We start from the raw sequence: 15,216 nt of genomic DNA, 5'->3' as shown, positions 1-15,216 counted from the left end.
TGAGGGGCAGTGGGTCTGCAATGGGAGAGGGACCGTCCTGGTGAGTTGCCGAGGAGAGGCTACCACACAGTGGCACACTGGTAGACAACTGTCACTCAGGCCTAGGGCCGGGGTCGGGGCTGGGGGCTCTGATCTAAAGTGTGCTGGCATCCACTGTGCCCAATACCAGAGTGGACTTCACGCTCCCAACCTGACTTTGCTGAAAGCGGGGATCTGGGTGCCTTTTGATGATCAGCTCTCACTGACTGGTCCAGAAACCAGCTCAGGTTCAGAAAGCTCCAAAGATGCCCGTGGCCATGGGGTCACAAGAGGGGCCAAGCAGATGACATAACGGAGAATTGTGCCAAGTGTGACAAGCAAGAGTGAAGGGACGAGGTCCGGCTGATGGGGCCCTGTGGGAGTGCGGGCGCAGGGGCCAGAGATTCCACCTGGTGGGTGAGCCCCCTCCTGCCCCCAGTCCTTCATTACTTCTCCACCCCTTCACAGTTCAATTCCCCCCCTTTCTTCTCTCTCACCCTTCGCTGTGCTCTCCTGGCCGCTGGCACATCATAGACGAGTGAGAGGGTTTCTCCCCCAAGGCGCTCATGGACCTGGGGGAACCTGCTCAGAACTCAGTTCAGTACCCAGAAATCTGGTGGGCGTCACACTGCCACCCAGGCCAGGGAGGCAGAGGACAGAGGGAGCTTCTCAGACAGTGGGGGACCGTCGGGGACAGAGAGGGAGGGTGATCCTGCCAAAGGAAGGGCACTGCCTGGACAAAGGGAGTGAGCTGAGAGGCAGTTGAGAGGCTTAAGTGTGGCCAGGGCTAAGGGGCCAAGGGATGCAGTTTGGGAGCAAGTGAGGCTAAGGAAAGCGGGGCCTAGACCCCAGCTGGCTTTGCAGGCCCCGTGAGAAGTTTAACTCTATGCAAAGATGACCAATAACAACAGGATTGGAGGCAGAGTTTGGCCAGCTCTGCATTTTAGAGAGATGATTCTGGCTGCAGTCTGGCTAGAGTGAATGGGGACAGGGAGATGGTGGGAAGGCTGACAGGCCAGGCGGGAGGTGACTGATGGAGGCCTGGGCTGGGGGACCTGGTAGGAGGTGGAGAGGAAGATGAACGCAGGTGGTGTTTACTGAGCTGAGTTCTGCCCCTCTTTGTTCTAATGGATGCATTATCTCATGTAACCCTCCAAACAACCCTTGGAAAGAGACACTATTATTATCTCCAGTTTACAGATAAGGTATGTGAGGCTTGGAGAGATTAAAGCGTCAGGTAACAGTTTGAGGCTGGTGGGAGCAATTGAAGAGCTTACCAACTGCTGAGGAGCAGAAGGGGCCGTGGAAGGGTTCTGGGGACACTCCAGTCTCTGGCTTGGTAAGGTGGGTGGTGCCACCCATGACACCCCAGCCCTGGAGGAGGATGTGCTGGGGGTTGCAGAAGAGTTTGGTTTGGATTTGTGGCCTGGGAGCCTTTGTGACATCCAAGCAGAAAGGTCCCCTCCAGAGTTAAATGTTTATTTGGGCCTGTGACTCCAGGAGAAGCTGGGCTGAAAGCAGAGATTTGGGGATCGTGGGCACAGAGAAGGTGTCATGGTGTGGACGAGCTTGGCCAGGTAGCATGTGGAGCCTTTGGAGAGATGGGAGGGACCAGGAAGGGACAAGAGTGACCAAGAAGCAATTCCTGGGCTGGCTGGGGGCAGCAGAGAGGCAGGTGAGCGCTGGGGTGGGGGTTCTCAGAGCAGGGGGAAGGGAGGGGTGTCCACAGCGTTTCACGTTGCGGAGGCTGTTTGAGAAGTGTCCACTGGGCGCAGAGAGTGGGCATCGTCAGGCCTTGCTGGAACAGTTTTCATGGGGCACCGGGGTGGGGCGTGCAGGAGCTGGGAGCACTTAGGGGGCGGCAAGGAAGCAGGGCTGGAGGGGAGCCCACATTTCCACAGCTCGGCTGCGAAAAGGAAGGGGGAGAAGCGAGTGGAGGTGGTTGAGGGCTCAGTGTAGAGAAATGAAGTTCTTCTTTTAGCATGTCCTAAAATTTTCCATTTGCAGCCATGGTTTTAATTAACTTGTAGAGCTTCAGTATCTTAATTCTACTGGGGGTTTACAAAGTACAGTAAAACTTAAGCTATCCAGAATTCTTGGAGCCACTCTGGAAAACCAAAATTTATTTGGATGAAAATATTTGAGATACAGGATTTTTTTTAGCTTTTAAAAAAAAAAAAAATCATTTGGCTGCTTCAGGGCTTAGTTGCACCACGTGGAATCTCTTGTTGCAAGATGCAGGCTTCTCTAGTTGTGGCACGTGGGCTTAGCTGCTCTGCAGCCTGTGGGATCTTAGTTCTCCGACCAGAGATCGAACCCACGTCCCCTGCATTGCTAGGCAGATTCTTAACCACTGGACCACCAAGGGGAGTCCCAGGATTTCTAATTTTTTTTTTTTTTAGGATTTCTAATTTTTTACAAACTTCTTTCATTATGGAAATTATCAAACATATAAAAGTAGAGATTAGAATACAAGGAACCCTCACGTCCCTACTACCCAACTTTAACAGTTATCAACTCAAGGCCAATTCTCGGCCATGCACACCCTGTTCCCCTCCTCCCACCCAAGTTCTAGGAGATTTGGAAGTAAATCCTAATGTTATATCAATTCATCCATAAAGCTTTAGTATATTTCTCCAGAAGATGTAAGACTTTAAAAAGACATTCTACCACAACCCCATTATTATTCCTAAAAATTCTAACAAGAATCCCTTAATCAAATATCCATTGATCAAATTTCCCTGTCTCATTTTTCCCATTACAAGGTCCATGCATTGCATTTATTTGCTCTGTCTCTTAAGACTCCCTTTCTATTTTCACATAATTCCTTTCTTTTTTTTTTATTTTCACATAATTTCTTTGTTGAGGAAACCTGGTTGCTCGGAGGCATGAGCGTCTGGAATATCGGAGAGAGCTGAGAATCACGACAGTGAGAGCAGGACAGGGAAGGATGGGGGGCGGTGATGGCCAGACAGCAGGGACAGCCATCCGTGGGAAGGAGCCAGGACGCCGGGGCCCACCCCAGGCAGGGAGGAAAGTCAGAGCTGCTGGGGGTGGCTCATCCCAGTGATCCCCCTGAGGCCCTGCAGCCACAGGGACAGAAGGAAGGAGGAAGGATGGCCAGAGCTCAGGTTGGCAGGAGGTCAGGCTGCCTCATCAGGCTGGAGGTAAAGGGTGGGGCAGGGCCTGAGATCAGGCTTGGAAGGAACAGGATGTCTGTGCTGGGGAGGGAGGGAGAGGACAGTGCCAAAACCCCAGGTTCTAGGCCATCCTGGCTCCTCCCCACCTGGCCCTGGCCCAGGAGCCCCTCCCTATCCTCCCAGCTGCAAATCTACCCTGGGGCTCGGATACTAGATCCCTTCGCAATGAGGGTGGTCCGTGGCCTGGATCCCTTGCTCTGCCTTCTCCTCCTTGTACTCCTGGACCCCCACAGCCCCGAGATGGGCCATCTGCCTCAGCGAAGATTTGAGTACAAGCTCAGCTTCAAAGGACCGAGGCTGGCATTGCCTGGGGTTGGAATACCCTTCTGGAGCCATCACGGAGGTAAAATGTCGGGTGAGGACCAGCCATTCCCAGTGTTCCTCAGAACACTGGAGAGGCTGACAGGCTCTGGGTGGCCATGACAGGGTGGGGAGTGGGCCTGCCAGTACAGCCACTGCCCAAGACGGGGCCAGGCCTGGGGCAGACAGTGCCAGGGGCCCCAGGACCCCCCAACCCCGACCTGTCTCCTGCTCCACCTCCACAGCCCCACCCCTACCTGTCCGCCTCAGCTTCTCCTCTCTGCCTCTCCCCTTCTCTGCCCTGGGACTTCTCTCTCTCCTTCTCTTCTTACCTCTCCTTGGAGAAGCCTTCACCACCCTGCCTCATGGACCTGTGCACATACACACACATGCTAATAGGCTGAGTCTCGGACTCACAGACGCAATGCAGCTTGGATCTGCACAGCCGATCCTCTGGTGCTACACTGTCAGGTTGGGGCTGTCCAGGAGACCTGGGGCAGCCTGGAGGGAGGCAGCCACGTGGCCAGCTGTTTCACCAGAGAAGGCCCCAGCCCTGCCCTGTGTGTGTGTTGGGCGGAAGCAAGCATGAGAGCATCTTAGCCCATATGTTGTATTCAAGGCCTTCCAAACCCAGACCTACAAAGAATGTGTCTTTTACTCCGTCTTGTTCTAAAAAGATTTTTGAGGACTTATATGGACCTATGCAACTAAGAGGAATTTAAATTAGGAGTGAGCCAGAAGAATGAGACATAGTGTTAGGACTGAGGCATGAAATGAGTCCAGGAACATGGCTTGCTGCCAAAAGATATGCTGTTAAGCCTGCCCACTCTTCAGAGTTGAGCCATGAACCTGGTTTAGAGCCTCCTAGCAGCCAAACCAAAGAGAGAAAGCAGATCCATTGTGTATTTTTGTGTCTATGAGATGTAATGTCTGAAAAACAGCATCATTCCTGAGACTAGAGCAAATATCCCTTTAAGAAGACAGGCCTTCTTAGCAGGTCTAGGCCCGGTTCTCCCTCACAAAGCCCCAGGAGGTAAACAAAGGAGGAAGCTGTTCCCCATAGCTCAGAGCAGGCCCTGCCTCAGGCCCAGGATGGCAGGACCACACTCATTGTTCTGGGCCATGCCAAGTCTGGGGTGTTCCAGGACATATGGGGGAGCAGAGGCACATTCTTCAAGGTCACTCAGAGATATGCTCACTGTCCATTCACTCATTCATCCTTTTATCTGACTCACCCCCATGTCCTCTGTGCCCCGCCCAGAGACACAGGGCTGAGTCAATTTCGAGGATCCTGCAGTCTGCAGTGAGGTCCCCTGAACAATCCACCGGAGGCCCAGCGCAGAAGTGGGGCAGACATGGGCAACCTCTGCCTCCTGCATGCCACTTCAGAGGCGGTGGTGGCTCCCAAGGGCTCCAGCCCTCCTGGCCTTGCAGCCTCTGAGCCTCCCTACCCCCAGCTCTGGCCGCTGCTGAGCAAACAGGCTGGATTAGCAGTCTCCAGGACATGCTGGCAGGGTCTGGGCCCTGGGCCAGGTTCCAGGCTGGCAGGCCGCAGGGGAGTGGAGGCAGCTGGGGCAGGGCCTCTGGTCTCCCTTCTCCATTTCCTGCCAAACCTGCCTCAGTTTCTCGCTCCTTCCTTCCCTCTCCCCCCATCCCACTCACATCAGTGGTAATTCTCACACTCACTCCGTCCCTCACGGCCAGTTCCCACCTCTGCTTTCGTGCTTTCCCCACCTTGGGATGCCCCCTAGGTGCCCCCACCAGGAAGGCCCACCTCTGTCTGGACATACCCGTGTATCCACAGCCTGGAGTCCTGGCCCTCCGCCTGGTTATTCTCTCAGGGTGCTGCTCCCCTGTGTTCGTGGTCTCCGGCCTGTCCTTCCCCTCATAGGCCTCTCTTTCCTCCTCTGAGAAACACAACGCTCCCATGCTCACTTGCTCAGTCATGTCTGACTCTTTGCAACCCCGTGGACTGTAGCCCGCCAGGCTCTTCTCTCCAGGGGACTCTCCAGGCAGGAATACTGGAGTGGGTTGCCATTCCCTTTGGACACAAATCTCTCTCATGGTGGAAATGACTTGTATTTTGGAGTCAGAGGGAGCTGGGTTCCCATTCATTTAGTTCCTTAATTTTTCTGAGCCTCAGCTTCCTCATCTATAAAATGGGGCCTTGGGACTTCCCTGATGGTCCCATGGTTAAGACTCTAAGCTTCCACTGCTGGGGTCATGGGTTCGATCCCTGGTTGGGGAACTAAGATCCCCCGTGCCGTATGGCCAAAAATAGTATAATAAATAATTAAAAGATAAAATGGGGCCCTATAAAAGCAAGCTGCACAGACTTGCAATGAGGCTTATGTGAGAATGCAGGTAAAGAGCCCCATGTATGTCTGGAGACTTCATTCACCTTCCCTCCCCCTGGCAGAGACCCAATCCCCACTTCTTCGGTGGATTCCACTGTCTGACCAGCCAGCTTATGACCTATTGGCTGTGATGTTCCCTCCTTCCTCCTTCTGGAGCCCAGTCTAGACCAGTGAGAGAGAGTGATGGGGGAGCAGGGGCTGGTGGGGCCCAGGCCCTGAGCTGCCCTGGCCCGCAGATGCCATCCCGGGCCTGGAGGAAGTACGGCTGGCCCCATCCATGCGGAACCGGAGTGGCGCCGTGTGGAGTACAAACCCCGTCCTCTTCCCTGCCTGGGAGGTGGAGATACAGATGAGGGTGACCGGGCCGGGGCGCTGGGGAGCCCAGGGCATGGTAAGTGGTCCCCACGAAGGTCCGGCAGAAGGGTGGGTCAGAGGAGCTGGTGGTGAGCCCGGGGTTCCAGGGTCCTGCAGCGACCCCTGAGCTGAGCAGCTGCGGACCCACAGGCCGTGTGGTACACCCGGGGCAGGGGCCAGGTAGGCCCTGTACTGGGGGAGCCAGACTTGGGGGACGGCATTGGGATCCTCTTCGACTCCTCAGCCCAAGATCCCCAGGTGAGTGGTGGTCTCCTGCCCGTCGTCCCGCCCACACCCTCACCCTCCGCCCTGTGCCCGGGTCTCAGGCTGCTTGTCCCCTCCCACACAGAACAGCCCTGCCATCTATGTGCTGGCCAGAGACAGGCACACTCTCTACGAGCCGCTTGGGTAAGGGCCCGCCTGGGTTGACCCCTACCTCATTCCTGGGCTGCGAGGAGCTCGGTGGTCCACACACAGAGAGCCCCCCTCCTAGGGCAGTGCCTCCTTGCTGCCCTCACATCTGAGCTGATGACACTGCCCAGGGCCCCCCTCTCACTAGGTCCCAGCCAAGCCTCCTCCAGGGCCTGGGACCAGGGTTGGCTTGCTCTTCTTGGGAATTACTCCACGGAGTCCTCAATTCACTGAACCCAACAGCCCCAGGGCAGCGGGGGTAGTGAAATGACGCAGAGTGAGGCCCGTGGTCAGTGTTTTCACTCCCATCATCTCCTCTTGACACTCTTGAGAAGTGGGGATTGTTAGGCCCCAATTACAGGTGAAGACGTTGAGCCCAGAGAGGAGAAGTGATTTGCCCCAGGTCACACAGCTGTGCCCGGAGCTGAGATTTGAGGACAGGCTTGCCGGTCGAGGGTCCACGCCCTTTCCCGCACCAGCTGCCTGCCTGCCTGCCAGCACTGTCCCTTTCTCTCCGATGACGTGGCTCCCCATCCCTCTGTAGCCAGCATGCCTCCTCAGTAGCTGGGCCAGTTCATCAGTGTCTCTTAGCAAACATCCCTCTTAGCTCATAACAATTAGAATAATTGCTAACATTTACGACCTGAGCTTACTGTACGCCAGGCACTGCGCCAAGCACAACCCTCATAACAAGGTTATGAGGTAGTTCCAATTATTATTCTCATTTTAAAGATGGAGGAACTCGGATTTGGAAAGGTGAGGCAACTTGCCCAGGGTACAGGGGCTCAGAGGGCAAACACACGCCCCCGGGGCCCCGTCCCCTGCTTGGTGCTGCCCCCTCTCGGCCGAAGGCGGTGGTGACGGGCTCGCTGCCATCAGAGCCTCTGTGTGTCCATGAGCCCAGACACACTCAGGATGTCTCAGCACTCCTAACTCTCTGGACCAGCTGCTTCACCCCCGCGGGGAGGCTGGCTGGTCATATTGTCCTTGGCTGCTAGGGTGGGTCTCGTGCTGTCTGTCCTGCTATGGGCCAAGAGTGGCAGAAAGGAGAAGAAAGAGAAGCCGTACCCAGAGGGAAGCCAGTGGGAGACCGTGGAGGCGGTGGTGGGCCTGGGGAATTGTGGGTAGAAATCCCACTGTTGGCCCAGGCTGAGCCCTAGGGAAGCGTCTCAGGGCGGGCCTCGGCCTCTTCTGTGGATTCCAAGTCCCAGCGTTCTGCCAGGCAAGGCTCGCTTTCCCGCTCCTCTCTCTTCTGCTGCGAGAGCAGAATACAGCAATGGAGGCTGGAGCTAGACCAGTACCACTGGGGGCGGGTGGCACTGCAGGCCTGGGCAGCACGGCCTCTGGGACCACCCCTACTGGTTAGGCCTTGGGTCCTGTGTGGCCTGGCTGGATTCCAAGTGCCCACAGGGATGGAGGCAGCCTGCTGCTGGGCTCCTGCCGCCAGGACTTCCGGAACCGGCCGTACCCCTTCAGAGCACGGATCACCTACTGGGGGCAGAGGCTGCGTGTGAGTCGTCCCTCCTGCCTTTGTGGGTCTACTGGGCAGGAAGTGCGGGTTACAGGGCTCAGAGTTCTGTGGATTCCCACGATCCCACAGACACACCTGTAACAGCACACGTGGTCCCTGGCACATGCAGGCAACACCCATAGGGATCCCTGCTCTCTACACAGACTCCTAACTTGCCCCCAGCACATTCCTGGGAGAGCTGGCACAAGCCCAGGTGTGCGAGCCCCTCCACATCACTCTGATTCCAAGCTTCCCGCCCGCCTTCCGGGTCAGGGAGCCAGTGAGTCAGGTGGGGACACTGCCTCTGCTGGGGCTGGGGGAGAGACGGGGCTCCCCCTGTGAGGGCCTCATGCCCTTTGTGTCCCTCAGGTGTCCTTGAACAGCGGCCTCACTCCCAGTGACCCAGAGGAGGTCTGTGTCGATGTGGGGCCCTTGCTTTTGGCCCCTGGAGGTTTCTTTGGGGTCTCGGCGGCCACGAGTATCCTGGCAGGTGAGGGCCTTCTGGGCAGAGGAGTGGTGCCCACTGAACACCCCTTCTAAGAAGCACTAGGGTGGGCCAGCCAGTTCCTCACTGTGGGACACAGGAAAGCCACAAACTCTCTCTGGACCTCTGTTACCATCTGGGGAAGGTCGTGTCTGCCTTGCAGAGTTAGATGAAAGTCTCAAATGAAGTAAAACACGAGTCACTTCCATTTCACTCTTGGCTCCACAAAGGTCCCTAGCTGGGATCTGTGGGGCAAGAGGAAGAGGGACAGCCATGGGGGACATCTAGGAAATGGAGCAAAAGGATGTGATGTAACAGACAGCCTGTGGAGGAGGCTGCAATCAGAGAGCAGGGTGCAATCAGAGGTGGCGTCCTGGAATGCCAGGACTTCGGTGTTTAGACTCCAGGCGCTGGGGAGCCATGGCAGGTTTCTAAGGAGGAGAGTGACGTGGTCAGAGTCATGAGGAGGAGGAGGAGGCCCCTGTGTGGTTCTTCTGCCAGTAGCAGCCAGGCTCTGGGCCTGAGGGTATTGCTTTGCCTGTGGCCATGGCTCTAGGTCAGGAACATCCAGTTTTCCCATTCACTGGGGGTCCCCCTCTACCTCTCTGTTGGAGTCAACCCTCACAGCCCACCCGTCTGCTCATCTGATCCTCACACCTTTCCTATGAAGAGACGCAAGATGAGGATCAGAGCTGCTCAAAGTCACCCAGATCTCTTGCCTGCCTGGAACATAATGGAGGCCGGGGGTGAGGGCTGAGGGAGTGAGTTCCCTTCCCTTCGCTACCCTGCTTTCTAGATGACCATGATGTCCTGTCCTTCCTGACCTTCAGTCTGTGGGAACCGGGTCCAGAGGTAACGCCGAACCTGGGCCTTCCCTGGGGGGAGGGCTGGGGGAGAAGCAGCCCAGTGCTCCCTCCCCTTCCCGGATGCTCTGCTCACGTCCAGCTGTCAGACCTGTCATTCCAACGCTTATCTCTACCTGCTTGCAGAGCTCTACTCAGGCCAAGCCTTGTGCAGGGAAGTGCTGGGGGCCAGAGGTGACCCAGAGCCAGGCCCTGTCCTCAAAGAGCTGTGGGAGCACTGAGGGGTCCTAACCAGCCAGGGGAGCATGGCAAAGATGAGCTTGAAGGAACAGAGGGAGTAGCATAGACACAGGCCTGAGGGAGCTGCTGGGGTCTGGGCCACAGTGGGAGAGACGGGTGTAAAGATTGGCAGTGCAGCAGGGCTGGGAGGACTGGGCCAGGTGGCTGAGCTGAGGGAGAACTAGGTGTGTGTGTGAGTGTGTGTGCATGTGTGTGTGTGTGTGTGTGTGCGTGCGTGTGTGGCGGAGGTACGGCAGGGCTGGGAGGACTGGGTCTATGCCAGGGTGGCTGTTTGCTCAGGGAGGGGGACAGGGCTTGAGGGAGGCCCTGTGGGAAGACTCCTCTGGGTTTGGGGCCTGAGTTTGTGTCTTCTTTCTCCAGCCTCCCTCACAGCCCTTCCTGGAGACGGAGCAGCTCCGCCTGGCAAAGCAGCTGGAAGGGCTGCAGGCAAGGCTGGGCCTGGGCACCAAGGAAGACATGACTCCAGAGCTGAACTATGGAGTCTGGGAAGAGGGTAGGGACCCAGAGAACAGGCAGGTGGGCCAGGGACTCGACTGAGGGTCACAGTATCCTCTTCCGTTCAAACCAAGAGCCCTTTAACCAGCGGGAAGGGGGCGCCTGAGGAGGCTGTATCTAAGCAGGCTCTGCCCCATCACCCAGACACATCTTTCCAGGGGAGTCCTGGAGGCAGAAGCCACACGTTTCTGCCCCTCCAAGGTGGCTTCAAAAGACAGGCTCTGTTGCCCACCCCAGCGGCCTGCCTGCCCCCACTCTGCCTTGATCCCCAGGGGAACAAAGCTTCGGCCTGGAGGAGACACTGCACAGACACAGCCAGATCCTTCAGGCCCTCCAGGGCCTCTCCAAGCACTTGATGCAGGCTGAGCGGCAATGGAAGCAGCAGCTGGGGTCCCCAGGCCACATCAGGCCTGAAGGAGGCTGGGTGAGTGGTCCTTCGAGCACCCAAGGGTCTGCCTACAGGCCCTGAGAAGCCGAGCTCCATAGGCACCAGATCTGATGGCACCAGTGAGCTCTCTCTGTCCAGAAAGAGGGGCAAGCACTACCCGGGAACTCATCTCCCCCAAGGTCTGGAGAGATAGGAGTGCGTGCATGCGTGCCTAGTCACTTCAGTCGTGTCTGACTCTTTGTGGCCCCATGGACTGTATCCCACCAGGCTCCTCTGTCCATGGGGCAAGAATACTGGAGTGGGATGCCATGCCCTTCTCTAGATCTTCCCAACCCAGGGATCGAACTCGCGTCTCTTGTGTCTTTTGCATTGGCAGGTGTGTTCTTTACCACTAGTGCCACCTGGGAAGCCCTGGAGGGAAAGGAGGGCAGGGGTGAAATGCTGCAACTGGCAGGGTGGCATGGATCTGCGAGGCAGGGGAGTGAGGTGGGGGCTGGGGGGCTTGGCACAAGCAAAGGCCCACAGAGCCCATGGCTGGGGCTGGGGAAAGGAGTTGCCAGGTATTTAGATGCGGATCTCTAGACAAGTGACAAAAATAGACTGGGTGCTTATTTGCATGTAGCTCCACATGTGATCTGATTCACATACGCTTGCTTAATGCTCAGATGCACCAGAAGCCTCGTTTCCCCTCCACTGCCATCCTGGCTTCTCCCCCTGGGAATCACGTCCCATGGCAGGCCCAGCCTGGGGCCTGAGAGCTGAGCTCAGTCAAGATGTTAGACGCCCGGCAGAAGAGGCCAGTGGCTCCTGTGAGCTGGGCTCTGGCAGCTCGAGGTTTGAATTGTGTCCTCAGGACAGAGCAGCTGAGGACAGAGCAGCCCAGAGCAGCCGAGCCTGGGCTGCTGGAATAGGGCAGAAGGGAGGCACCAGGTCCTCCAAGGCCACGTCTCCCTGATCCTACTGCCAGGCCCAGGACTCCCCCTGCCAGGCTCCACCCACCCCTGAGAGAGGTGGCTCCCTCTCCAGGTCACTGGGCAAGATGCCAGCCCAAGCACTGGGAGTTGACTGGCTGGGACCCGGGTAGGGGGTGGGGATGGGGAGGGAGGGGGAAAGGGGACTTCTCAGGGAGAAGGGTTTGGGAGGAGGGGAAAATCAGAAGCCCAGATGCAAAAGGTCAGATAAACCTAGTGTATCCCAAATGAGGGCCCAGGTAATGGAGTGAGGCCTCTAGAAGGAAGAGGGCTGCAAATCCCCAGGGAAGGTGAACCCTTCTCAGAGGGGCTGTGCCCTGGGCCCTAGAGAAGAGGCTGGTACCCCTGCAGGACTCAGCCAAGGTCAGCGCCCTACTCCTTGGACAGCGGACTCTGCTGCAAGACCTGCAAGAGATGAGGTAAGGGCACCCAGAGAGGAGGGTCCTGGGGGAGAGGGAAGAGGAGTCCCCACCCACCAACTTGCTTCTCTGCCGGAAGACCCCCCCATCAGTCCTTTAATGCTTTCATCATCTCCTGAGCAGCAAGCACAAAGCCTGGAAAACAGGGAGGGGTGTGGGGCAGAGTTAGGTTTGTTGAACTGAGCTGAATTTAACTGAATCAAGTTTAAAGTTTTGAAACTCCTGGTTTAAACACAACTCCCTGAGACATTCCCACCCCAGGGAGGGTTAGTAAAATCGAGCCTTCCTTCAGTGATAGCTTCTGGAAGGAGGGGACATTTTGAGGAGGTTCTTGGAGGGAACACAACCAGAAGCAGGCCCAGTTGGGGGATGGGCAGTCCCTGACTTCATTTTACCCCCCTCTGGCCCCTTAGCATCTCACTCTAGGCCCAGGCCTCTGGAGTTACCCATGGAGCCATAGGGGCAGGGGGTCACCTTGATGCCATGGGAGGAGAGGGGCTTCAGGCCATATGCTGTGGCTGCACCCCAACCCCAGCCCTCCTCTCTACATCTAGATTCCCTGGGGCTGGGAACATGAGGAGGAAGAGAATCTAAATCCCTGGGGGCCAGGGACGGAAGGCATAGCCCAGGGAGCCTGGGGTTGGGATGGACAGCTTAAGGGAGATGCTTCTCTGAGCTAAAGTGTCTCAAGGAGAAGCTCTGGGTTGGGGGGAGGACCACCAGTCCCCAAAAGGGGCCTTATGGGTGGTGCCTGTTCCTCACCCAGGTGCTGCCTTTGAGGATTATGGGAAATCCATAATTAGGTACTTTGGGTGCAATCAGAAGGGATAATGGGTTCTCTCCCTCGGTTTCCACTCTGTATCAGGGATGCAGCTGCTCACATGGCCTCAAGAGCCCAGGTCTTCTACCTGCCTGTGGGCACCAAGCATCATTTCTCAGAGCTGGCCCAGATCCTGAGCCTCCTGCAGAAGGACCTGCGGGGCCCAGCGGTGAGAGGGACAGGAGCGAGGACCACGGGGCTCAGCCTCCTTCTAGCACTTCCACAGCCCCAGGCCCCTCCTGCCTTTGCCCTTCCCCCCTGGGACTCCTGTCAGGCACACCTGTGTCCGTGTCTGTGTGTGCATGCACACGGGCATGCAGGCACAAGGATTGCATCTTCTCTCTGCCTTCTCTGCTCTCTGGAGAGTCCCACAGACTGTCAGTACCAGCAGGGCCCTGGAGATCACTTGGTCCAACTCCCACAATGACCAGAAGATAAATGGGAATAGGCTGTGCCCAAGATCATTCAAAGCTTAGTGGTGAAATCCGCTCTTTCCTGTGCCCTACTCCATCTTGCTCTTTTCCTTGCCCTCTCCATCACCTTGTCTTTTGCTCTGTATTTCTCTCTCTCACTTATCTCTAGAGCCTTCGGTCCCCTGAAGATCCCAGGTCCCAGGCCCTCCTGGCTGTTCCCACAAATAGGGACATAAGACCTGGGGTGGGGAAGCAGCTTTGTACCCTGCCCCCTCTGCGAGTTCCCTGGATGAGAGCCAGGGTACCCCAACACTGAGAGAGGGAAACAAAACCCCACAGTGGTCCAGATTCCAGGTCCCCTCCCTCCTTCTGAGTAAGAAGCTGATCTAAGATCTTAGAACATCTCTTTTCAGAGAGCAGCAGCCAAGGACCCTCGCTCACCTGGCAGGTCCCCAAGGGTTTCCTCGTGCCTGCAGCCTGGCATCTTCCTGTTCTTCCTCTTCATCCAGACTGTAGGCTTCTTCTGCTATGTACACTTCAGGTGGGCATTCCCATGCGCAGGACTTCCCACACCTACCTGGCATCTCTTGGGTCTGGACCACAGAGATTCAGTTTGAGAGAGGGGATACTAAGATTCCAGTGGGGAGATCCACATGACTTACCAGCTGGCAAGGAGCACTGCCCAAGTTAGGGCCCATTTTTTCCATAGAGATGTGGACTACCTGCTCAGCTGCTGGTCCCATCTGAGTCCTCTCTTCACAGAATTCACTCTCTAATGTGAGAAACTGACAAGTAACTAACAGTCACATCCTTTGTGATCAGGGCCATGATAGCAGGAAGCTCAGGGGCTTAAAAAGTGCTTGAAAAAGCACTAGAGCCAGCTTGGGGAGATCAGGTAATCACATGGAAGGGATATTTCATATGGATCATCAAGGCAACTAGGAATGTTTCAAGCCCAACAAGATAAGTAAAAGCATTGATGTAGAGGAAACATCATGAGAAAAGACGTGGAAGCATGAAAAAATATATATATATATTTTGGAGAAAAAGTGGCAAGTTCGGTACTGCTAGAGCTAAATGTTTGTGAAACTGGGCAAAGAGAATTTAAAAGTTTGGGGGCATGTCACAGTTTATGCTTGATGAATGTTTGTAAACGAGTAAGACATTTAGAGATGTAAGATGTGCTAAGGAGCTCAGAAATGGGGCAGTCCTTGTCGGTGGTTTTTCAAGACAAGGAATCAGTGCAGGCTGTGATGGTCCTGGAGGAGGAGTGGAGTATGCTGAATTTCAAAAGCAGAATGGGAGAGGAGATGGCCTGCAGCTGTGCAGAACAGCAAAGGTATGAGGGTGGAAATGATGACAGGCTTATGTTACACAGGAGTGTGATGGTAGTCATAAGGCTGGAGCCACCTGGACAGAATTTGAATACCAGGAAGAAAGTGTGGTACTGATGGAGCAGACCAAGGTGTCATAGAAGTTCTCAGAGCAGGGGGTGCTGTGGTCCAGGGAGTGTAGGGTGGTGAGTGCAGTAAATATAAAGATCCTGGTCTCAAGAACCCAGAAGGGAGAAGCCCAAGTGACTGTCTTCTCTCCCTGGCAGCAAGCAGAAGCTGGACAAGGGCCTTCAGGACTATTTGTCCACATGCAGCCTTCCTCTGAGTTCTACACCACAAATCCCTAGGGTCTTGGGGGCTCTTCGGAGGCAGCCCTTCTCCCCCAGCATACAGGCGTGACCTCCTTCAAAGCCCTGATGAAATGTCCACTTCTCATCACTAGGAAGTCAACATGTACCTGGGGGTAGAGGGTTTGGCTGGTGTCTTCTGCCTCTGGGTACCTAGTTCCTACCCACACCTTAGCTTTTGGGGACATCCACCCTTATTAAAGGCAATTTCTCGCTTCCCATGCTTTGATGTGCTCATTTACCTTCCAGTATCACCTTAATCTCTGAAGACTTCAACTTCTTCCAGATGGTC

At 55.9% G+C, this 15,216-nt stretch overlaps 1 protein-coding gene across 3 annotated transcripts; it reads left to right on the top strand.

Moving 5' to 3' along the window:
* The first annotated feature begins 3,278 nt into the window (after positions 1–3,278).
* LMAN1L (lectin, mannose binding 1 like) lies at positions 3,279–15,145 on the top strand. Of its 3 annotated transcripts, XM_070775380.1 has the most exons (15): positions 3,279–3,561; positions 6,112–6,266; positions 6,380–6,487; positions 6,579–6,637; positions 8,051–8,150; positions 8,520–8,640; positions 9,431–9,486; positions 9,624–9,671; positions 10,098–10,230; positions 10,505–10,656; positions 10,888–10,996; positions 11,920–12,010; positions 12,876–12,999; positions 13,657–13,784; positions 14,844–15,145. In XM_070775380.1, exons 1-15 carry the CDS (start codon positions 3,384–3,386, stop codon positions 14,974–14,976), a joined length of 1,695 nt encoding a protein of 564 aa, XP_070631481.1. In that variant the 5' UTR covers positions 3,279–3,383; the 3' UTR covers positions 14,977–15,145. The 3 variants fall into 3 exon arrangements, with proteins under 3 accessions (XP_070631481.1, XP_070631482.1, XP_070631483.1); XM_070775381.1 differs by lacking the exon at positions 9,624–9,671 and having other exon boundaries at positions 3,283–3,561; XM_070775382.1 differs by lacking the exon at positions 10,888–10,996 and having other exon boundaries at positions 3,288–3,561; positions 11,943–12,010.
* Positions 15,146–15,216: the final 71 nt, after the last annotated feature.

This window comes from Bos indicus, chromosome 21 (assembly GCF_029378745.1).
Source record: "Bos indicus isolate NIAB-ARS_2022 breed Sahiwal x Tharparkar chromosome 21, NIAB-ARS_B.indTharparkar_mat_pri_1.0, whole genome shotgun sequence".
In the NCBI taxonomy this organism is placed as follows: domain Eukaryota; kingdom Metazoa; phylum Chordata; class Mammalia; order Artiodactyla; family Bovidae; genus Bos; species Bos indicus.
The sequence above is the reverse complement of the archived record's forward strand: the minus strand, read 5'-3'. Positions and strand labels throughout refer to the sequence as shown.

Coding starts and splice junctions, on each gene's coding strand:
- LMAN1L (XM_070775380.1), top strand. CDS start 3,384: ATGAGGGTGGTCCGTGGCCTGGATCCCTTGCTCTGCCTTCTCCTCCTT. Junction 8,151..8,519: donor ACTGGGGGCAGAGGCTGCGT/GTGAGTCGTCCC, acceptor TGTGTCCCTCAG/GTGTCCTTGAACAGCGGCCT. Junction 10,997..11,919: donor TGTGTCTTTTGCATTGGCAG/GTGTGTTCTTTA, acceptor CCTGGGCCCTAG/AGAAGAGGCTGGTACCCCTG.